The 26,041-nt window shown below is 36.9% G+C and overlaps 1 protein-coding gene across 6 annotated transcripts in view; it reads right to left on the reverse strand.

Annotated features, from left to right (window-relative positions):
• The window catches only part of LOC125241687 (protein PRRC2A-like), a 46,053-nt gene that overhangs the window by 13,344 nt on the left and 6,668 nt on the right, over positions 1-26,041 (reverse strand). For all 6 annotated transcript variants that reach the window (XM_048150270.1, XM_048150271.1, XM_048150268.1 and 3 more), the window contains exons 5-8: positions 12,740-12,911; positions 12,190-12,317; positions 9,839-10,101; positions 8,763-9,713 (exon numbers count right to left, since the gene is read on the reverse strand). In XM_048150270.1, the coding sequence (XP_048006227.1) occupies positions 8,763-9,713; positions 9,839-10,101; positions 12,190-12,317; positions 12,740-12,911 (1,514 nt within the window). The remainder of the gene's footprint in view (positions 1-8,762; positions 9,714-9,838; positions 10,102-12,189; positions 12,318-12,739; positions 12,912-26,041) is intronic.

A 26,041-nucleotide genomic window follows, 5' to 3' on the forward strand; every position in this document is an offset into this window, starting at 1 on the left:
TATTATATACGAGTTATTTTTGAACGGGGATGATGTTATGCAATGCAATCAACGAACTCAAATAAGCATGGATGTCGCCTTTAAGAACATTACCGTTCAAATTCTCGGCACCGTTTAGCACACATACACAATTACGCCTACATTTACACAAGACAATACGTTTACAGGCCCTGTAATCAAAACTGGTAAACAAAACAATAGTCGTCTCTTTTATACTAATGCATACAGATAAGTGTAGCTGAAAGGCATATAATGGCACTAACTACCAATAAGCGATTTTATTCGGCTAATAACCTTCTTGCTGTACGTACTGGCAGCTAAGAATTCGTGGTCCATATTTGACTAAAATTTGACATGAAAAGGGATGGGTTTATGTCAGACATTAAAGAACCAAGCAAATAATAATTTTAATTATATGCATATTAAAAAATAACTACATAATTAAATTTGTTATGATATAACAACCTACACATGAAAATATTAATTATGGCAATTTATATATGTATATCAATGCATAGTCACGTTCAGATTGTTGTCAGTTTCCATCTATTGTTAACAAATATTTAAAATTGCAAACGGGACTTAATCGCGTATTTACTATGTTTTAAACACTAACCTCCGACGTTTCAAGGACGGCATTGTCGGCAAGGACCGGGTGCGGGTAGTTCGAAAAACTCGTACAGCTAGGAGATGTTGATGTCAACTTCAGCCAGTCTGCTCCGAGACCACGGGGACAATGCCGTCCTTGAAACGTCGGAGGTTAGTGTTTAAAACATAGTGTTTAAAACATAGTAAATACGCGATTAAGTCCCGTTTGCAATTTTAAATATGTGTAAAAATCGTGAAAGTTTGAATCAGTGTATTGTTAACAAGTGTTAAACGCAGGGTTCCCCCTGTTTACGCATAATTTTTTTTTGAATAATTCTAAATTGCATACCCAGTATTGTCATAATTGCAGATATGCAGAAACTGTTCTTGCATAATTTTATTTCCCAGAATTTAATCACGCATATCTTAACTAAGCCGAATAGTTAGTACGCATAATTTTGAAAGACCGAATGGTGTTAAGGCAGAAAATTATTTATGCATAAACTGTTTAAGCATAAAGTTACTATCGCATAACATAAAATCGCAGAATTTAATGATTGAAAAAAAAATTCAATGATTGAAATTCAGAAGCTCAGTATAGGCGCCCCACCACCATCAAAAAAGAAACGCGTTCTAGACAGAGCCCACAAGTCTGATTACACTAAAGTTGGATTTTTAAAGGCAATTGCGGCTAATTTAAAATTAGTGTAGCATTTCACATGAAACTGCAACAAAATCAATGTAATAAATAAATAAAGCATGATTATAAAATTCCCGTCTTTTTTTATTGTACCACCTATACAATTATACAACGTGTTTTTTTGTTTTCCGTAAAATTTAAAGGAAAGGGGACTTCTATTAATGAGCCCAACGATGTGTCGAATTTCACGGAAATCAATAAAAACACCACCCTCACAATATTTAGTTAAATTTTTATCTACATTGCAGTGTACATACAGTGTAAAATGCAAAATGATTAACTACGTTATCTTATTTTTTATTTCATTAACACGTTAAACGCCATGGTGGACACCATGTGTCCGGCACTTCGTGTATCAGTTAGGCCATATGAAATTTTATATTTTTACCATTTTTTACATGATGATTTTTTGTCAAATTCTCAAAATAAACTTCACATTATTAACGCAACACATGAAATAAACTATTAATTTACAAAATTAGTCGTAAATATCAGTGCCGGTCACCGGTGGCCTTCATGGCCTGCGGGGAAACAAATCTGTGATTCCTTCGCGTAGGGCCGTGGGGGGCCACAGTGCCGCCCACAGCGGCACATCTGTTTGTATTGTATGTATTGCAACACTACGCCTTTCCCCAATTAAACTTTATAAATGAATTTTATTTGCTTCTTTTGTTTCTTTTCTAACACCTGTGTATTTGTGTAAATACATTTTTTTATTGCCACGCGGTGTACCTTTGATTATGCCGACGCTTTTGTGCTATTTTTGCAACGACATATGTTTGGAATTACATTTTTGGGAAGTACATCAGCGTTTATCTTTTATTACTGCTCTTATTTTTTACACTCGTAAACGTTTTTCAATTGAATATTTTGTATTTATATTCCCTACAAAACTGTGTAAGTCAGTTAGTCTTGGACTTTCTTGTAGAAAAGATGACACCTCAATCATCTGACCATATCATTTTGTGACTGTGTTTAGTACATATGATTTAGATATAATAGTGTTATGGTGATAATATGAATAATAAAATGGACTTTGAAGAATTTGAATTGACTAACGAGGACCTTTCACAAATTGCGAACATTGAAATTTCTTTTCTGGACAACAGTGTTAATATTCCATCGGAATCTGAAGATGAGTGTAATTTTCAAACAACGGGTAGGAAACGACGACGTATTTTAATCGAATCTGATAGTGAATCTAGTGATTTCTATAATGGGGAAAACTCACCAAGTGCTTCAGGGTGCGTCCCATCATCGTCCAACTGGTTCGAGCCTCGAGGTAACCAACGTACCATTATTCCGTTTACTGAGTTCCCTGGGCTACCCACACATCTAATGGTAACTATGGTAAACAAATCTCCGGCTGATTTTTACGCTCTATTGGTACCTGACGAAATTTTTGAACAAATTACGGATGATACAAATATTTTTGCTATAAATAAAATAACTAGCAACGAAAATGCTTCACATTCAGCACGCATTCGCAACTGGATTCCGACATCAACGGAAGAAATAAAAAAGTTTTTCGGTTTAATAATTTTCTTGGGATTAGTAAAACTACCCAAAATAGCCGACTATTGGTCTAAAGATGACATTATGGGACAGAATTTTCCAAAACAGATTATGAGTCGCAACCGATTTGAACTGTTGCTACAGATGCTGCATTTCTCACAACAGGATAAAGAGAATAGATCGAATAGATTACATAGAGTCCAAAAATTACTCGATACGATAAATGAGAACTTTCAGAAGAATTATACACCTGCAAGAGATCTGTGCATAGATGAAAGTGTTGTCCCTTTCCGTGGGCGAATAATTTTTCGTCAATATAACAAACAAAAAAGGCACAAGTACGGTATTAAGGAATTCAAACTCTGCACAATTCCAGGATATACGTACAAAATCAATGTATATGCAGGAAAAAATAACGACCAAGTAAATACCACACCTGTTAATGTCGTCATGTCTCTCTGTAACGGCCTGCTGAATAAAGGACATACACTTTATACTGATAACTGGTATACAAGTGTGGATCTTGCGAGACAACTTCTAAATGCCGAAACCCACCTTGTGGGTACAATTCGCAAGAATAGAAAGCATCTTCCCAAGGAAGTCATTACTGCGAAGCTGAAACGAGGCGAGTATGCAGCTAAGGAAAGCTCAGATGGAATAACGGTCATGAAATGGAAGGACAAAAGAGAAGTTTTCCTGCTATCTACAAAACATTCTCACCAATTTCAGGGTGTCAGAAAACGCAGCAGGGTCATCATGAAGCCTAAAATAGTTATTGACTATAACAAAGCAAAAGGCGCAGTAGATCTTTCAGATCAGATGGCAGCATATTCCTCACCCCTACGTAAATCAGTGAAATGGTACAAGAAATTAGCTATTAACCTGCTACTAAATACAGCCATGGTGAATGCTTTGATCTTGTACCAAACTGCTAAAAGCCAAAAAATACCAATCACACAATTCAGGAAAGAGATTTTGAAATATTTGTGTGGACGGCATACAACAATACAGCCTCCTCATGCTAGTCCTGCTCCAAGAGCTAGAAGAGTAGCTCATAGATTGGCTAAAAAAGAAGGTCCGGCTAGGGCAAGCAGACGCATATGTGTCCAGTGCTACCGGGTAAATGTTGCTGCCCTTGGGAGATCCTATGCTAAGAATAAGACCAAAAAAGTGAGCACTTATTGTGAGGACTGTCCAGAAAAGCCTATTTTATGTATTCCGTGTTTTAACATAGTTCATCGTTAATTGTGTATTTTGACTTCGTTTTAAATTTATTTAAATAAATCGTTTTCCCATATAATAGTGTCCAGGAAGGCAGGCGGATTTGCCTCTATTCTTTTGACAGGCGCTACATACTTCAACGCCACGGCTGGGCTCACAACTTTAAATTCCATCATAACTTTTTTCTGGTACGCCAAAAAAATTTGAAAAAAATATATTGACAGGTACCAAATAGGTAGTAAATATTGACTAAGATATCAATTAGTAGTGTTGTCTAGAACTATGTAAACCAAAAATGGTCCAGACATCCTGACGTCAGAATGTCTGGCCACTTTATTCGCTCGATTTTTCGATATCAGTGGAGGTACCAAATATATGTACTCAGGTACCAAATAGTATCAAATAGGTACTAAATTTTAGTATGTACTAAACATCAAATATCTGTAGTGGTCCAGGGGTCCTGACGCTCACTATTATTTCATTAGATTTATGCCTTTCCATTGATAACTAAAAAATAATAAAAAAAAACGTAAATTGTTGTTTCGGACATACATTCGGACATGATTTCGGCCTTTTAAAAGTCTGCTAAAGTAGGAATATGCTACACAACAGTATGCATGTTAAAATTCGGCCATGTCAACATTATGCTAATACTATTTTCGGGTAAGGAACTATTCGGCTAAATACTAATTATGCTGAAAGAAAATTCGGCAAGATCAACATTCGTCGTAAAAAAAATATGCGAAACCTGGTATGCGTAATACGTTTCGGACAAAACAAAGTATGCCAGATAGATGGCACCCAACGTAGAACACTATGTATGAAAAGTGGTGCCAAACGTCTATTTCTACTCTACAACCTTCTAAATTAACACGTTCAGGCAGGCAATTATGCTCGCGCGATAAATGATAAAACAGCAGGCCGTCCCTATCGCACTATTTGTAAGTGCGATAGGGACGGCCCGATGTTTTATCATCTATCGCGCGACCATGATTGCACTACACTGTAGGGCCTACAGGGATGCTTAGTGACGTCATCTATCATAGACCAAAGAAAACAAATGACTACGCGTATACTATAGCATACGTGTCCACGAATGTGTTCATATTGGCCATTTAAACCACTATGCCGGTGACACAAGGTCTGTGATCAAAATAATCGAACTCCTATGCCACTGACACGTATGTGTGTTTAAACAAGTTTACCGGCCTATGTCGGCCACACAGCAGGTAGGCAAGAATGGTCGCGCGATAAATGATAAAACATCTGGCCTACATATTCAGGGCGAACGGTCAGATGTTTTATCATTTATCGCCGGACCACACTTGCTTGGCAGATGTGTTTAAAAACTTCATAACCCTTAAACCGGCGCATAGGAATAAAAAATTGACTTATGCCAGTGGCATAGGAATGAGAATTTAGTAATTTATACCGGCATAGTGTAGGCATTTAAGTAGTAAAACAGTGCCGGGGACGAACGCTTCGAATAAAATTATACAAAAATGAAAGTTTTTAAATATCAATGGCTATTAAAAATATTGCATAACATCATCCCCATACAAAAATAGCTCGTACAAAATAAAACGAAATAATTATGATCCTAGCCAAATTACACATGAAACTTAATCCCATATTTTTCTCCGTATTTGTTGGAACGACTAGCACATGATATTACAAAACAGTATGGCATATTCTTTTTGTAAACATATATTCTAAATATGCCGTACTACAACTGTTCCGACTGGCCGCCATTAGCGCACTGACAAGCTCCGTGGCACAATATTGAGGCCCCGCCTAACGTGGCACAATATTCGTGGGGTCATTTTTGAGAGCTCTTTAGACATCTAGGTATATTAACAATCGCTGAATGCAATATTTTTAACAGCCATTGATATTTCAAAACTTTCATTTTTGTATAATTTTTTTCGAAGCGTTTGTCCCCGACACTGTTTTACTAAATGCCTACACTATGCCGGTAAAAATTACTAAATTGTCATTCCTATGCCACTGGCATAAGCCATTTTTTTATTCCTATGCCAGCGGTATAGAGATATGAACTTTTTAAATACATCTGCTGTTTGGCTGACATATCGGCGGTAAATTTGTTTAAACACACATACGTGTCAGTGGCATAGGAGTTTGATTGTTTTGATCACAAACCTTGTGTCACCAGCATAGTGGTTTAAATGACCAATCTTAATTTGGAAAAAGGTTGTAGAATAGAACTAGACGTAAACTGTAGTTGGTCCGGTGTCAGTACGGCGTATTTTATGATTTTGGAACCACTTTTAGGCTGACATTTTGATTGAAAGTAGTGTTCTAGGTTATTATCATTCGGTGGCGACATACAATAAATACAATACAAATATTCTTTATTGCTCACCAAAATAACAAGATGACATCAAAAAAATTAAGCACAAAACTTTAACTATGGTAAACAACAGGCGCTCTTATCATCGCTAAAGAGCGATCTCTTCCAGAAACCTTTGACATCGCATTATTTAAAAAGATAAAATTAGTGCCTGTGTTTAACACTTCTTAACAATAGATGGTATACTCGATCTGTACCTGAACGTGACTATACATTGATATACATATTGATAAATTGAATTTATACTGCTGCTGAATACGTTTACGCCATAATTAATATTTCGTTATGTGGGGTTAGTTTGTTATTTCTTAACAAATTAACTATGTAGTTATTTTTTAATATGCATAAAATTCAAATTATTATTTGCTTGGTACTTTAATGTATAACACTGGTATAACATAAACCCATCCCTTTTCATGTCAAATTTTAGTCAAATATGAACCGCGAATTCTTAGCTGCCAGTACATACGCTGAATTTGTAAAAAGATAAATCAAAAGATACAGCCATTAACATGTGCTCACTCAGTTCTCACAAACTACCAACGAAAACAGTGAATATATTCATTTAACATATAATATTTATATACTAACATTTAGTAAAAAATAGGCCAACCTACCTCTATAAATATTAGATCACCTAGTGACGTATTTAATTTTTTACAAATAGTTTCTTATGCTCACTCAATCCACACACTTTTGAAAAGCCAAATTTTGATGAAAAACATAAGATTTAGACCGCTATTATATGTGTATAGTTTAGTAAAAGTGAAATGGGAATTTGTAAAATACAAAACGAACCACTAACGTGTCAGGTTTTTTTATAATAAATTTTTGTAAGTGCTCACTCAGTCCACACGTTTTGAGAAAGTTAAAAATGTAAATATCTTACGATTTGTAGCACCTAAGACACTCGAAAGTACTTCAACATTTAGTAAAAATTTTTACTAAATATCCACCATCTAATATTTTATATTCGTTGTCTGGTTTTAAAGATATTCAGACATAACTTTTCTCATACAAATGTATCAAGTAGGGTGACCACACTATGTCGGCTCCTGATTTTCCCCACCTTCCCATTGTCATATTGAGATTGGGGAGTTTCGTTCAATTTTGATAATAGTTTACCGGATTTGGAAGTGGGAGCGAGAAAAGAATAACTATTTCTCGCTCCCACTTACAAATCCGGTACGCTCATCTGTTAGCGCGATTAGATTACCAGGTTCTGGTTTCTTACTAGTGAAGTATTATATTCTTTGTTTCTTACCAATTATTATTCATGTCCTTTTTAATGCATGCATGTCGATATGGTTATTATCCTGACGTCGATAAAAATTACACAATACACATCATCACTAGGCCAATAACATAACCTAAAAACAGTTTGCAGATGGAGAATTAATATGGTATTAGTTTAATATTATCAAAATTGAACGAACGAAACTCCCCAATCTCAATATGACAATGGGAAGGTGGGGAAAATCAGGAGCCGACATAGTGTGGTCACCCTACTTGATACATTTGTATGAGAAAAGTTATGTCTGAATATCTTTAAAACCAGACAACGAATATAAAATATTAGATGGTGGATATTTAGTAAAAATTTTTACTAAATGTTGAAGTACTTTCGAGTGTCTTAGGTGCTACAAATCGTAAGATATTTACATTTTTAACTTTCTCAAAACGTGTGGACTGAGTGAGCACTTACAAAAATTTATTATAAAAAACCTGACACGTTAGTGGTTCGTTTTGTATTTTACAAATTCCCATTTCACTTTTACTAAACTATACACATATAATAGCGGTCTAAATCTTATGTTTTTCATCAAAATTTGGCTTTTCAAAAGTGTGTGGATTGAGTGAGCATAAGAAACTATTTGTAAAAAATTAAATACGTCACTAGGTGATCTAATATTTATAGAGGTAGGTTGGCCTATTTTTTACTAAATGTTAGTATATAAATATTATATGTTAAATGAATATATTCAACGTACATACGTACATCAAGAAGGTTATTAGCCGAATAAAATCGCTGATTGGTAGTTACTGACATTATATGCATTTCAGCTACACTTATCTGTGCACATTAGTCTAAAAGAGATGACTATTATTTTGTTTACCAGTTTTGATTACAAGGTCTATAAACGTATTGTCTTGTGTAAATGTAGGCGTAATTGTGTATGTGTGTAAAACGGTGCCGAGAATTTGAACGGTAATGTTCTTAAAAGCGACTTCCATGCTTATATGAGTTCGTTGTCTTTCAAACTTAAATATTGCTTATCTAATTAGTACGAAATTACTGCAGGTATAGTATCATAGAAAATCATCTTAATTGACTCCATTATGCTATGGTGTATTTATTTTGCGTACCTGGAATAGGAGCGGCGGCCGTTGTGCGGCGCGTGGCGGGGAGCGTTGTAGGGAGGCGGTTCCTGGCGGCGCGGCGCCTGCTTGCCGGAGAACGCCCAGCCCTTGTGCTGCTCGTCTTGCTGCCTGTTTTGTTGTTGTTTCAAGAATCGAGGCGGAATATTTTGTTGAAAAGTCTTAGAAAACGCGGGATTGTTTTGGTCATGTTGGCGGCCGTAGTCCCTGTCGCGGAAGTCCCGGTCGCGATCTCTTTCCCGGTCTCCTCGGTCGCGGTCGCCGCGCTCGCGGTCCCTGTTGTCTGTGCGCTCCCGCTCCCGGTCAAACCGGTCGCGATCTGAGCGCTCTCTGTTATCGTTTCGGTCCCTCTCACGGTTGTCCGTTCTCTCCTTCTCGCCATCTTGGCGCTCTCTGTTATCCATGCGACCTCTATTGTCTCGGTTCTCTCCGCGCTCCCGAGTGTCCATACGCTCGCGATCGCGGTCCCGGTCCCTGTTGTCGAACCGTTCTCTGTTATCCATGCGATCTCTGTCTCGGTTGTCGACACGCTCCTTGTCGCGGGTGTCGCGAACTTCATTATTAACTTTATCTCTATTATCTACGCGGTCCCTGTTGTCGGCCCGCTCCCTGTCCCGGTTATCAGTCCTTTCTTTGTCCCTAGTGTCGGGTTCGCGGTCCCTGCCATCCTTGGTGGGCGGGGGCGGCGCGCCCGAGTCGGACATCTGCCGCCGCTGCTCCTCGGCCTTGCGCTGCCGCGCCCGCGCCACCGCCTGAGCGATCTCGTTGCTTTGCTTCTGTCGCCGCTCGGCCCACAATTGCTCCTCGTCGCCCACTTCCTGTATTTTCGAATCTCCTACCCGATCCATGTCAATAGCCGCTCTGTTGTGATTGTTTTTGTGACTCCCCTTACCCGCGGAAGGCATCGAGGATTCTCCGTCAGAAAAGTCCAATTTTTGACTGAAAGAAAACATAATAATAAAAAAATATGGAATTCGATTACTAATAGAAATGACATGACAAGTAGTGTAAGGATGAACAAAGTGTCCAGGTCGCATTCCGTTAGCGCCAGGTTAAAAACGTACTCATAATCAATGTCATCATGTTGCGCCCATCCGGCGTCGCGCGAGATGTCGTCGAGCGAGGATATCTGCTCCTCGCGCAGGATGGGGCGCGCAGTGAGCACCTCGACGGCGCGGGGCGTGGCGGGCGGGCGAGGGGCGGGCCGCGGCGCGCCGCCGCCGCCGCCGCGGCTGTCGCGGAGCGCGCCCAGTGACCCCAACCCTAGCCCGCTGCCGCTGCTACCTTTTATCAGCTGCGGCGATAATGGAGAATTGGTACAATCCAACTATCAGACAATAGAAAAATACATACTGTAGTTTGACCATTAGTAATTAGGACGTCACAAACATATAACATGGAGATACCCACTTAGAACTTGAAATGTACTGTAAGTGGATGTAGATGTGGTGACAAAGATTGAGATGGGTATGTTAAGGTGGTTCGGGCATGTAGAGAGGATGGATGAGAGGAGAGTAACGAAGAAAGTATATGCAAAAAGAGTGGAAGGGTCAGTTGGAAGTGGAAGACCTAGGCGAACTTTTCTTGTTCAAATCGGGGAAATATTGCAAAAAGGCCAGGTCAGAAGTACTCGAAACCGACGAGCGTGTATGAGAAACGTTATGAAAGTGTGTGAAGCGAAAGTGATTTGTCAGGATCGTAGTAAATGGAAATCCGTGATCTCTGCCTATCCCTCTGGGAAACAGGCGTGATTGTATGCAGCGCCGGCCCGTGCACTCGATCAGGGTAGAGCGAGTTTGAATTTCGGCGCCCTTGGGGAGAAGTTTTACGACGTAGATAAAAAACTGGCCAAGAGCGTGTCGGGCCACGCTCAGTGTAGGGTTCCGTAGTTTTCCGTATTTTTCTCAAAAACTACTGAGCCTATCAAGTTCGAAACAATTTTCCTAGAAAGTGTTTATAAAGTTCCAATTTTCCTAGAAAGTGTTTATAAAGTTCCACTTTTTGTGATTTTTTTCATATAGAATTTTTAAACATATGTTGCCCATATTATTACCTAACCTAGGCAAATAAAATTATCAAATGAAAGTGGGGGTAGTTCAAAAGTTAGAGGGGGACACACTTTTTTTTCCTTTAGGAGCGATTATTTCCGAAAATATTAATATTATCAAAAAACGATTTTAGGAAACCCTTATTCATTTTTAAAGACCTATCCAACAATATATCACACGTTGGGGTTGGAATGGAAAAAAAAATCAGTCCCCACTTTACGTGTAGGGGGGGTACCCTAAAAAAACATTTTTTTCCACTTTTTATTTTGCCACTTTGTCGGGTTGTGATTGATATACATATTGGTACCAAATTTCAGCTATCTAGTGCTAACGGTCACTGAGATTATCCGCGGACGGACAGACAGACATGGCGAAACTATAAGGGTTCCTAGTTGACTACGGAACCCTAAAAATCGCGAGCGTAGCGAGCGCGAAATTTTTTTCATAGTAATGCCGTAATGCTGCGGTCTTTGGCATATTTTGGGGTATTTTAACTTCACAGGGCGCCTATGTTCCCGACTTTTAGGCCTTATATTTCGCCATCACTATTATTTTTATAAAACTACGAGTTATAATTAAGACATTACTGCGAATTCGGTCGTCACCGTCAGGATGCCTATTTCGGTATTTTGCCACTAAGTGCCCTTCGGGATCTTAGTCCTTTGAAGTTCGCTCATCTCCTGTGACTCACAAAATTGCGCCTCTCTGAGACTTTTCCCGCCTTTGGCTTTATGAGGCACTCCGCTTTGGACTATCGGATAGACTCATATTTTTGCATTTGGATAACGACGTAGCTTTGTCTTTGGGCCGCAAAACAATGTGGTTCGTCAAGGGCTAGAATCCTCCTTTTACGGCGCCCTTATGAATGTTGGTATATGTTGGCTATGTGGTACAACTTTCCACTTAATCCGAATTACAAATCTAGATTTTCAATAGTTGTATTAATTCCCGACTCCTCTCGCCATTTTGTGATATATGCGCGCCCACGCAATGTATAATTTTTTTATATGGATTTTTCCACATTCTCGATTTTGGCGCCCCCTTACCATGTGGCGCCTAGAGCGGCCGCTCCACTCGCTCTACCCTTAATCCGGCCCTGATTGTATGTATGTAAGTATGTATGTACTGTAAGTGTGTGTTTAATTCAGCTATGATTTTGTAAATACCTAAAATTTTACGATTTCAAAAACACGTATAAAAAAAACTTTGTTAAAAGAAAATAAGTTTTTTTTTAAAAGAAGAAGCAACTGAGCAGAGTAATTATGTGAACGCTGTCTGTTATCTGTATAATGCATTCATCATATCAAATATAACTAAGGGAAAACCATAAAAGCGTGGGCACTCCAACAAGATAGGGAGATACGTACGAATGACGGCAGAATGGCACGGTAGTGGGGCGGCTGCGCGGCCGCGTTGGGCGCGGGGGCGGCGGGCGCGGGCGACGCGCCCTCGGGCCTCACGCCGGCGGTGCCACCGCACGTCCAGCTGCCTTCCGCTGCAACAAAGACAATAGGATCGCGTTAAACACACCCGCGGACCACGGGCCCATCCAACGCTAACGCCGACCCTGTCATACATTTGTTTAACCAAGGACGTATAATACCGCGACAGACAACAAAGCCCCTACAAATCATGATATCACGTCAATACACATTTTGAAACAAAGAAATTTCATCAGTGTAGTTATGATATGATAGTATTTAATAGGTGGCGCTAAAAAATTGAGGCACGATTCTTAGTATGAAGATTGTCAATCCTATACAAATCATCCTTGTCACTAATGACTCCGTCACTAATGATAGGTGAAGATAATTCAATTTAAACAATTATCTTAAGACTCATACAGGAATTCTGTTATTCTACTATTGTAAATACGTGTAATTATTATGTATGCTGCAAGCTGCAAATAGTTCTTACTTTGTGGTCTGAGTTGCGGCTGCGGTGCCGCGTGTTCTGCGGAGCGGTGCGAGGGCTGGGCAGCGGCCTCGAGCGAGGGGAACTCTGTGCGCGAGTACGGCGCCGAGGGCGGCGGCAGCGGCACCCAGCCGCCGGGGGCGCCCGCAGCCGCACCGCTGGGAGGAGCGACAGTCTGCGGTACAACGAAAACGGTCTGTCGATAATGCCTACAGGATACAGTTTTATCGCTGACTGTACTTTCATAAGGTATCAAACGCCGAATGATGGCGCGTCCGACAGTTACTTCAACTCGTTATTGAATAGGGTTAAATTAAAACAATTGACCGGTCTGGCGTAGTAGTCTGCAGTGAACCTGCCTGCTACGCCGCGGTCCTGGGTTCGAATCCCGGTAAGGGCATTTATACAATACAATACAATACAAATATTCTTTATTGTTCACCAATATAACAAGATTACATCACATAACTTTAATTAACTATGGTAGACAACAGGCGGTCTTATCGCTAAAGAGCGATCTCTTCCAGACAACCTTTGGGTAGTGGAGACAAGACACAAAAAACAACTGATTTGAGTAGGTGATGCAAAACGAGTGATAGAAAACGTCAAATAATCATAATACTAATAAACATACATAAATAGGAATTAAAATAAACCTAAATATACCGTACATATATAAATACTATAACAACACAGCTACGAATGTACATAGATCAAAAACAATGCGGCCAATAGCGATAAAGGAAAATGAAACAGGACCATCAATAAATATTGTATTATGGAATAGATAAATAATGCTCTTTTACTTGACTTTTAAAAATGTGAAGAGACTTAGCATGCCTTATGTCAATAGGTAATGAGTTCCACAACCGAACTGCCTGGAAAGTAAAGGAATCGTTGAAGAATTTAGAAGAAGATGACGGGACTTTAAGAAGATAATTTCGGGAAGATCTGATAGATTGAACAAAACTAAAGCGGTCTTTGAGATAGCGAGGAGTTGAAGGGTTAAACAGTATATTATAAAGGAGAGAAAGTATATGAAGGTTACGTCTGCGACGAATGGGGAGCCACTTCAGCTGCGATCGAAAGCTAGACATATGATCGAATTTGCGCAAACCAAAAATGAAACGTATACAGACGTTCTGAATACGATCCAGCTTATTGAGTTGCTCTTCGGATAGATCAAGATAGGAAACATCAGCGTAATCCAAGATTGGAAGGAGCAACGCCTGAGTAAGCGCAATTTTTGTGGGGATAGGAAGAAAGTTGCGAAGTCGCCTCAGAGAAGCCACTGATCCAAACACCTTCCTGCTAATTTCACTAAGCTGGGGTACCCAGGAAAATGTACTGTCCATAATAATGCCTAGATTTTTCACGTGACCAGAGAAAGGAATTAAAACTCCGTTGAAGATTAGTGGTGGCAAAGTACCAAGGTCCAGTCGCGATATCAGCTTAGAGCTCCCAATAACGATGGCTTGAGTTTTACTAGGATTAACATTCAGTCCGTAACTGTTACTCCATTCACAAATTCGTTCTAAATCCTTATTTGTCGATGAAATAACTGTTGGTAGATCGTTTAGTGAACCCTGAGAATATATTTATTTGTGTTAGAGATGGGCCGAATATTCGGTATTCGGCATATTCGGCAAGTTTTTCAATGTTCGTATTCGGCCGAATAGTTCGGTTATATTGCCGAATATTTACCGAATAAACAAAGTAAATGAATAGCGTAAGTTGTTTCGTTTTTCATCGCATAATGACATCCTATTTCAGCATTCTACTCTACCAACCACCAAAGGGAGATAAAATGCGTTAAAATATAAGTAAGTACCTACAATAACTATGTAAAAAAATAAAAATAACGTAGCTTAAGAAACAAAAACCAAAATTTTCTTATGCACCAAATTACAGGAACATTAAGAGCCTTTAACAATTCATTGAAAAGTTTTGAACTCTAAGCCAGGATCTAAAATATGGCGGAACCGAATATTCGGCCGAATGTTCGGTTCGGTAACAGCTGAACCGAATGTTCGGCCGAATATTCGTATTCGGCCCATCTCTAATTTGTGTGATGAACACAGATATTTGTTCCTGAGTCATAGATGTGGTCTATGTACATATAAGTATGTATTTATCTATAGGTATATAAGTATGTATATCGTCGCCTAGCATCCATAGCACAAGCTTTGATTAGTTTGGGGTTAGGTTGATATGTGTAAGGTGTCCTCCAATATTTATTTAATTGAATAAATATCTTTTTACAGTATTTATTTTACTCAAACGTTACATAATTGCTAAGTGCTTCCAAAACATGTCTGCCACTACCACTACTACCACGCCATCATTGATCGTGACGGGTATAATTTTCTCAAACGCAAGCACGATGACGTCGCATTGGGATGTTCATAATTCCTATAACCACGTCCAGTATCCATCATCCGATCAGCATGGTTACGTCATGATATGCCTTAGAGCCCATTTAGACGGTACGAGTACTCGCATACGGGTTTTATTACATTGCGGTATAAATCAATCCTTACAATGGAGGTGTGTGAAGTAGGAACACAATGAGCAAGAAATTGGTAGAATTGATCTCGCAAGATTTGATTAGGACCACACAGACAGACGAAGGTAAAATAAAATCTTGTAAAATACCTTGAAGTTAAATTATAACCCGCATCAAAAGCGGTTTCGATATCGTAATCGATACAGCAAAACCGACGACCGGACTGGCTCAGTCGGTAGTGACCCTGCCTGCTAAGTCGCAGTCCTGAGTTCGAATCGGCATTTATTTGTGTGATGAGCACAGATATTTGTTCCTGAGTCATGGATTTTTTCTATGTATATAAGTATGTATTTATCTATTTGAGTATGTACTAGCCCCGATGCATATGTTTTCGTCTAGTCAGACCATTTTTTGAGGTTCTCCTTCTGTGTCTTAGTTCTAAAACCATTCATGTTTAATACTAATACTAATCTAGTTTATTTTTTATGGCAGTGTTGTACAATAACTAAATCTAAATACAAGAAATATCATTGATACTGAAAGGAAGAAAATGACGATTTTTATTTTATCTTTTATCGATGGGTATTATAATACATGACATGACTGATGTAAGGCGGCCCAAGGAAAGTAACAAGTTCTGCTAATAAACAAAAACAAATCTTAAAGCCTATGCATGCAGAACTGCTATAGGAGAGGAGAACGTGATTAAGACAACATTTTTTTAAGAGGGCTTTCGTGTTAAAAATAGTGAAATCGCAACCGAGCGCTTGATCATACCATGTGTGGTATCAAATTAAAGGGCTTTGCGAGTAGTTTATAAATATATATCACATTATAGGACTTTTTCTACTTGATCTAACAAAATATGAGAAAATGTCCAAAAGTGGTAATAATTGTACCGGTGAAGGCTCGTTTTCAAAAAATTAGCAAAAATCAATAATAGCAATTTATAATCACTAAGGCATAACAGCAATTTAAGTAAACGTTGCAGATTAATTTAGTACAAAACTTACTTCGATGTGATGTAGATTTTCAAAGAAATTGTCACTTAATTTTAGGTAATTTCTGAAAAAAATTGAATTCGCCTTAGGCTAGTTTACTCTTTTTCAAAAACTTAAAATAAAAATCTAGTCTGAAATGATTGTGGTACAGGATATACGAATTATAAATTTACCCGTTTTAATATTCAAAATTGTCCAAATTTTACAAATAAGATCGACTGATTCAGCTCTATACGTGCGTTTTTCTAAACGTGCATTAGAGAAAAATTCATAATTAATTTAGTGAGTTAGTTTTCAAAAATCCAGTCTTATAAAAATCAAGATAATAAGATGCTCTAACTGGAACTTGAATTAAATAAATCTATTGGATAACGGAAAGTGTAGTATTTCACCGACTAAAACTATCAATTTTACATTCTTTTGACGTTTTTTTTTTGAAAGCAGCCTTAAAGGTCTTTTTTTTAATAATATAAGTCACATGCAACTTTATTTTACAATCAAAATAAACTATATTAGAGTACTTTTTACAATTCTCACTACTGGGTCGTGATATACTCACTCAAATACTCATACTCATTTATTTGTAAAGCCGTTTTACACGTCAAGATTTGGTTTAAAAAATAATGTTCATATAACAATAATACTTAAGAAAATAAATAGACAGAAGATTGAGATTACAAAAAGTTAGACAATATTCACATTAGAATATACCTACATGTGTAAACGTTATTAGAATAAACAAAATATTTCTGTATTACTAGACGAACTTTTCTGCATCGGGGCTAGTATATCGTCGCTTAGCACCCACAGTACAAGCTTTGCTTAGTTTGGGGCTAAGTTGATCTGTGTAAGGTGTCCCCAATATTTATTATTATTTATTAAAATCGGAAACCTTCGCAAGCATGTTTGCCTAATAGATACTGGCTAGCCAAAGATTATTAGGGCATCAACTTCTGCGCAAAAAAATATTAGCTTTATCTTTGCTTCATTATTAATAGGTTAAGACGGTCAAGCACGAAAAAGGTGGTCAATTTGAAAAATGTAGGGCTCACCGGCCAATTGTCTTCATAAAGTGCGTGCCCTACAAAAATATTTAAAATCGAAGGTTAGATTGAAAGTGAAATTTGAATTTTCGTGCCCTTTTTAGTGACAAGGTTAGCTTGACCGTCTATATATCCCAGTCAGAAATTTCCCCGTACAGCAGCGCAGTCTGTGACAATGTGACCCGCCTAATAATCATTGATATTTTACTGGAACTCAATTGTATGCATTATAAATTGCTACTGGAGTTCGTTTTATTCATATCCAAGCTGAATTCATATAACAGAAAGACAACAATTGTATGACTCATACTTATAAAACTGTTGTTAAACATTCGCGCCGGTTTATTCAATACTCATCATCAGCTACATCATATGCAATACAATAATGGTATGGCAAATTTCGATGCACGTAAATATTTTTCCTTCTTCAAGTTTTTTATTTTTATAAATGGGCTTACCCTTGGCCACTGACTAGCCGAAGGCAAAGACGTGGCCTACGATGGAGTGAGCTCGCCCAGAAGATGCCTGTTCACCCTTGATTTGAAGGTTGCCGGGTTATATGAGCACGGAAATATAGCCGCCGGCAAGGAATTCCACTCCTTGGCAGTGTCATCACTCATCAAAATATGATGTACCTAACTGTGAAATACTTACGTTTTGGCCTCGAACGTAACGGAACGGCTGTGCGCCGTAATTAGTAGATCATGCTCGACGTGGCTAAAGCGTACATTTTCCTGGGCGCAAGTATTCATGGCCAAGTGATATTATGAAATTGTTTACTGTAATACTTTATTCTACTAAGACTGCGGGTTGGTTTCTTTAACACGTTCGACGCCGGCAGCGTTTCACTAAGCCCTTTAGCTATGCCGGGCGTAATTATCGTAGTCACATATTTGTGTTACTGGCATAGGAATAACATGGTCACAAGGTATGTGTCAACTGGCATAGTTCAGAGGTAAATTACTAAAATGCGATTATTTTGATTTCGCGGCGTCAGTCATCTCTCTGACGTGCTGTGGGATGGTGCTAATGCTCGAAAAAGACGGAAAAATAGTTTAAAACTCACAAAATGGAAGAAAACCGTAAGTAATTACTTTATCACTCAGTGTTTCTCAAACTTTAGCACTAATGAACTCAACATAAATTATTATACACATAGATACTTAGGAGGCGGCCGAAAATGTCCATTTCTATAATAGGGAATAATACTGCTATTATAATTTAAGTTATTAACATTTGTCAAAATTTCTCATATTTACTGCCTTTTAGACAAGTTCAGTACCCCAAGTATAGGGTTTGCAATATCCGCCGATTTTTCGGATCTTAAAATTTGCCGGATCCGGATATTCGGATATTTAGGATAAAACGGATCCGTGTTGAAATGGTCACTTTTTATAGGGGTTTCGTCAAATCTAAGCTGCTGTTACTGAAATAAAATGATTTAAACTCACAAAACGATATAATAAATATACGGACTTTTAACACAATTGTGTCGCTTAACTTCAACTCGGATAAATCGATTCGGTTTTAAGGATGATTACAAAAAAAAGCAGAATGGATTTACTAGTTTGAAGTTACAAATTCACAATGAATGTCACTCCCATTCTACATCATATAACATTAAACAGTGGGCCAATATTTTTTGTTTAACATACATAAGCTAATGCAGGGTAATTTAGTGTTGTTCTAGTGAACCTGTTCTAGTACCTCCGTTTTCCTGGGGCGTCAAATATCCGTAACCACAGCCTATAATGATATCCATGCAAAATTGCAGATGTAGGAAAAAAAGTTAAAATAATATAATTTTATTGCGTTGGACCCGGGAGTGTCAATATGTATGTATCTAATTATCTACACAAAAAGTATTATGGAGGTGCACTCCAATCCTTCTGGTGTAGGGTTGTAAACAGAAAAAAAACCAAATGTTTTTTTTCAGAATTATGAAAAAAAAACATGAAAAAAAAACCGAGCACCATGGTTTTTTTTCTAAATGTGTTTTTTTTTTCAGATGAACAAATAATACGACAATAACGGTTTTTCGTGAGTTGTAACGTGTTTCAATAACAATAACGTACATTTTAATTCAATTAACATTCAGTATACAAACGTTTATTGGGGAATCTCCGATGTTGCGTGTAGCGTGGAGAGGCGGTGGTGTTGCCAACAGTAAATGGTGATAACTATCAACTACAGATTTCGTAAATGTAACTTTTATAAGACCAGAAATTAAAGGATTTGATTAAATTCGTTTAATAGTTAACATTAAGTCTAAAAAACCGTATAAAAGAATTAACTATTTTGCAAATATTGAGATATCGTACTTTAGAAAAAAAAAACATACTCCAGAAAAAAAACTGTTTTTTTTTCACGGTTTTTTTAATGTTTTTTTCAAGCCAGAAAAAAAAACCGTTTTTTTGCAACCCTATTCTGGTGGTTTGGGTGTGCTAGTTTGCCTCCCATCTCATTAAATACAAAAAAAATTGGATCTGAAATGAGCTAATAAAATGATTACGTATGTAATTACATAATTACCTCCATGATCTTTAATTAATCACTAAGCTAAAGAACATCCATGGCAACCGTTTCTGCTTTATAGAAAATTAATAATTTATCGTTATTCCTGCGGGATACATCCAGTTAGTAACGAAAACAGTTTTAAAAACTATGGTTTACAGGGTTTACTGTTCATTTTATTTAGTTTGTTAACATTAATACATATAGTTTTATGGATTAATTGCATGGCGTAATGTACCGAACCTAACCTAGCTTGATATTCTATAGTATTTGAATTAAACAAATGTGAATAAACATTTTACGCGACAAAATACAGGGAATAATTCATAAATTTCATTCGAAAATTCTTTCTGGCGTGGATCGATGCCCATGTTTAACGGATCCGTATTATCCGTTTTATCCGGATCCGATGAGACCTCGGATCCTGATCTCAAATTCAACGGATATCCGGATAATTCGGATATCCGGATCTCAAACCCTATCCAAGTACTAAGAAAATTTATTACCTAAATTGGAAATTAATTGTGATAAAAAAGTTCCATAAGTTTAGTCAGTAAAACTGGCCTAAACACGGTTTATTAAAATCTTAATTATGTTACAATCGTACGAAATACTATTAATATCGTACGAAATACTATTAATACAAAATTAGTACTAAATTGTTAACTTATTTCATATTGGCTGTGCAATCTATAGTAAGTTCCAATAAAAATTTTGAGAACCGCTGAAATCTGTCTTAAAAATGACACATATTTGTGCCACCCGGCACTGTATAAAGGTAATCTTGTGCAATATCAAAAACTTACAAATTTTGAAACCAAAGCGTATTTAGATTTAATTTTGAATAACATAACTGTATGTTCAATCATTTTTTATTTAATTTGAGGCAACAAAAAGGCTCATAAATTAAAACACACTTATGTGTCACTGGCATAGGAGTAAGGATTTTTTGATCACAGACGCTGTGTCACCGGCCTCGAACGTGTTAAATATTTTTTATCTTTGTCATGTTTGGCTATTTATAGTCTTATACATATGTATCAGTTGCCTAACTACCTAAGTTCTTGACCTCCAGTTCCTAGGAGTTATTATTGCTAACCAGAAAAGGATCTGCAGGAGGTATTAATGGTAGTTCCTGAGCCAAATCCGTCAATCTGCTTTAAATAACAGGCGGAATGTATTCTATGATGTCAATATGTAATCAGTTTTGTCCAGTAAAAGCTGTGTTATGAAATTTTCATTGAGAGCTCTCATCAACCACGATTGAAGGCCCTGACATTATTTCGGTATGATATGCCTACGATTTCCGACATACACCTATGTCACCTATAAGGGATATCGGAAACAGCTCAAACGTATTTCGACGAAATTAGCTCGCATTTTTTTAGTTTTTATATATATTCTGAGCAAACTAGTCAAAATATCTTCAAACAAAAATAATACTAAATCCAATTTCATGGTTGTTAATGTTGTTATTAGATCCTCGGTGGTCATAAGGCCTGATTCGTAACGGATTTGTCAAATTCAGAGTGCTTTTTCTTGTATAATTTCTAGCTTACTTTATATATACATTACACCATTCAAATTGCCAGATTCACAAAATTATTATGTTAGAATCATGTTTAAAAGCAATTCTCAACTAACTAGATAGATAAAATTAAAGTGATCGCTGAAAATAATTCGGCGACAAATTGCTGTCAAAAACTTGATTCCTGTTGACGAAACTTGCATTTAAATCATTTTCAACACTACCAGGCAACCAACATTATACCTTATCTGAAAGGCAATTTCTTTACGATTCCTATGAAACAATGATAATGTAGATGAGTCTCCAAATATCCACTTTACTAGGAATTCAGTCGATGCAGTGTCCGTTACTAAGCATTTAAAGCAAAGTAACCACTTTTCGATAAAAAATCTACAACAAAAACTGCTGAACGAAGCTGTTCGCAGATTTTATTTAATAATATGATCTTTCAACTTTATTCTGACAATAGCTGGATATCATCCACCACAGTTATGAAGCCAGCAGCTTGCTAAAGCCAACGCTCTTCAAATCGGGTAAAAAACTTAATTTAACGAAGTCTCATAGTATTCACCTATTAATCGGAATAGGATGGAGTGTCTAAGAAATTCATTCATTTAAATGACACCAACCATAAGCCACCAAAATATTTAAAAAAAGATAGTCCTTGATAGGACTAAAACTAAGAATGTGTCGAAAAACACTGTCGGATGTACGATGGAGGGCATACAACAAAACTTACAACATGAGCGAGGAGAAATGGAGAATGATGAATTTACTAATAAATAATAAATTTTAAATACATTTTAAACACATTATAGAAAAACATACTTTGATTCGGCCGGCTCTGGTACCGTTAAAACAGTTTTGAATTTGACAAATCCGTTACGAGTCAGGCCTTAATAGCACAGTTTGTTAGAAGAAATGTAATACTACTTTCTACTATGTATTGCTATTGGTTGCCCAGAAATAGATATTGGCTGTCTGTCGTAAAAGGAAAAGTTTTGTCATTATAAAGGCCATACATACACAAACGCTATCTCAGGCGACTGATCATAACCATGCCAACAAGTGAAAATAAAAATTGATTACTTCGTTTCCTTATTACCATGTTTAAAGTAAAGTAGAAGTTTTACGGTCGTTCTCGATCGATAACAACTCTGTCGATAAAAATTGCAAATACATACGAGTACATAATTCACGGAGATGAGGTGAACAATAGATGGACTATACACTGTGAATATACATAAAATCTTTTTGGTTTAAAATATTTTTTAGACATAACATTGACATTCAACATAAAAAAAACTATAAGTAGTCATGCTTTCACAAACAAGTAACGCAGTGGCAGTAAAATTATCTTGTTCCTTTATTAGCTGGATAACCAAATGAATACTATGATAAACGTGACTTCTAGTACATCGATAATAAGATAGGTCAGTCAACTTTTTGTTGTTACTCGTAGCACTTGTTTCCTGCGTCAGTCTTAGAAAGCAACGATTTTATAAATACTTTATACTTGCCTTGTTTTAGTAAATATTGATTACTTGATTAAGTGTTTCTAAGCTAAGTTGAGAGCGATATTGAATTATTTCAATATTACGGCAATGGGAAATCGTTGTATTTCTTTTCAGTAAAATAGGTCAGGACAACATTCAAAATCCATGTCATCTCAATTGGTATCGAATTTAAAGGTAAATTGTTGGCAAAAAATAGGCGAGTTTCCTACTAGTCAAAGCAGCTTCTTTTTAAGAACTGTCAAAACGATTTGCTAATATTTACTATACTCAGTTCAACCATACTTGTCCAATCATGTATACAAACACTGCTGGAAAACATTATCTCACTTTTCTCTGGAATTGCACATTAACCATCACTAAAAATGTTATTATACACTTAAAGAAACTCACAAAGTATTGAAATCAATCAAAAAAACCACTGAAAAATATCATTTCTATAACGATTTTCATCAATAATTGTAATAACGAACGGATGACATCAAAAACTCCTGACATTACGAAGTCTAGATTGTCTATGACTCGTAATGTTGAGATGACAACTTATCGTTATGAACGATCGATATTAACGTTTGAGTTTGTATAGCTTGGAAAAAATGTGTTGATATTAATTACAATAATTTATCAGATTTATTAACCGACTTTTTTTAAGTTTTTATTACCTCTTTACAATAAATATTATATCAGTATATTTTTTGTTGTATTAGTGTTAATGTTAGGTACTAGCCTTTACTGGTACTGTATTAGCCTTTTCCATAGGATTGTTGCAAAGGCGACGAAACCTAATTAAATTTTGGTTTTTACATAGATATTGTGTGACGTAAAATTGAAAATCCTCTGATGACGTTAGCAGCGTTTATTTACAAATTATCGTTAATACATCATTTTATCGACATTTCCAATCACTAGTAATTGTCTTTGATCATATTTGACGTTTCGTTTGTTTACATGATAGGACAAGTAAAGATGAACCGACTGTATGAAATACTGAGTGACGTCACGGTCAATTCATTTACTTTTATATCTTTCTCTTTGACTTATTAAATAGAAATTATGTTTAAACATAACTACTGTCCATATTTTTCTTCTAATTATGTGGTGATTTATTTCGTGCACTGCATAAAATATTTTGTTTTAAGGATAGGAAACTAGCCTATTGACAATGAAAATTGATTGTTGAAACAACTGTTAGGGGTACTCTATCATCTCTTGTCTTTTAAACGCTTCAAAAACCTAAGGAAAGTACGTAATAATATTAAAAAGATATTAAATAGTAAATATCTACTAGCTGTAGGTATTTAAAAAAACTTTAGAAACATAAAATTACATTGTAGTATTTACGGTCAAAAGTGAACGACCTGGGGCCCGTTTCTGGACCTTGTACCTTTCGAGAAACGGGCCCCTGACAATGACTTGTGGACGATTTGTGACATACAAAGACAAAGTAAATATGTATTTTTTACTGTATATTTATTCATATGATCATTATTTAAAATGCCATAACTGGATAGTATCCAGTTAATAGATTTTTTAGGCCGGAACATAGCGTTGTACAAATAGCAGCCGGTGTCACATATGGAACATTCAAAACAGACAAATCGGGTATTTTTCGATAAATAACGTTTGAGTAAAAGGCTTGTTGCAGTTTTCGTGTGTGATGTAGAGTATCCGTCAAAGTCCAGCGAAGCGCATGCAGCAACCGGCGCGGCACTGCACCGCGCCTGCACTAACTGCGCACCTCGCAATAACATTCCAATACATGTCGGCATTGCCGACCAACATCGCACATAGATAGCGAAGTCAAGTGAAAGTAATAGTAATAGTCAACAACCATGCGCTCTAATATAACACCAAAAAACATCAAGTACAGCAGAGACTGATTAATTAGGTTAGGTCAGTTATTCAACGCAGCTCACACGGCGAGACATTCAGAAACGAATTCAAATCTACCTAGTCACGATGACCACTCCTGTAGGTCGAGGGCGGGCATCGAAAAACGTGGGGAAAGCTGACAGTAGCTACCAAGATACTTTGTTAGAAAATAAGATAGAATACTCAAAGAGAAAAAAGATAGTCACGATCGATAACTTTGTGCATGCGCATAGCGGCGTCGCTGGAGAGCGTGCGCGCCGCTCCGGCCGCCCATTGGACCACTCAAATTATATCAACATTCGCGCGCTAAAGCAATAATAAAAACATTCGCAAAGCTGGAAACTTCATGAAATTCAAAACGACTCAAGTAGTCTGCCACGTGTTCTCTTAAATAGATCGTGTGCAACATGATTCTAAATATCTTATGCTTGAATATGTTTCACTGTTCTGAAATATGAGGGTTTTAATGCATTCAATTATATATCATGTAGGTAGTACCTATTTAGAAACTGAAATGAATCATATTTATAATTCAAATGTAATAGAGTTGACAGCAGATTGTAAGTTGTGATTTGGCGGCCATTGGGCGCAGGCGGGCAAGGATGCCGAGTAATCGGCTGCAATTATCCAACCGCCTGTAATCAACCAGTTCCCGTTAACTACGGTAGAAGCCAACTCGATGGAGTTTACTCTTCCATTTTATATGATTTTGTACTAACGCCATTTATCAAATAGTGTGCCTTTGCCTTTCCATTACAGTGTGTCTTTGTTTCAAATCAGTATATTGTGTAGATGTCGTAATTTAATAAAATCACAATGTTCAATATCTCGGTTAAGGCTATAATAATGAAGTTTTATATGTATAACGAGTAAAAAGTCGCATTGCATGACTTTATTCAAATAATATTAGCAATATTTTCTATTTCTAGTTAATGAAAAATTGAAAATATGTACCTACAAATAAAAATTATACTAGGAAATATTGTTTTAGGCTTTAGATTTTCTAATGTTAGACTGTAACTCAACTGAAACTTGTATGGAAACTGTACGCCCACGTTTCAATTGAGATGCAGACGGCGCGCAGTTAGCATACAAGGTGCAGTATGCCATTATCAGACTGGTGTATATTAAAAAAGGTACAGTCGAGTTCAGAAATATGTGTACATTTTTTCACCTTATTGCAACAAATTAAAGTGAAGAAATGTACACATATTTATGAACTCGATTGTAGTTACATTCATCTATCAAAATATATGCAGACTAGAGATGGGCCGAATACGGACTTTGCCGAATACGAATATTCGGCCGAACCACAGAACTTTATTTA

Source organism: Leguminivora glycinivorella, chromosome Z (assembly GCF_023078275.1).
Source record: "Leguminivora glycinivorella isolate SPB_JAAS2020 chromosome Z, LegGlyc_1.1, whole genome shotgun sequence".
NCBI lineage: Eukaryota > Metazoa > Arthropoda > Insecta > Lepidoptera > Tortricidae > Leguminivora > Leguminivora glycinivorella.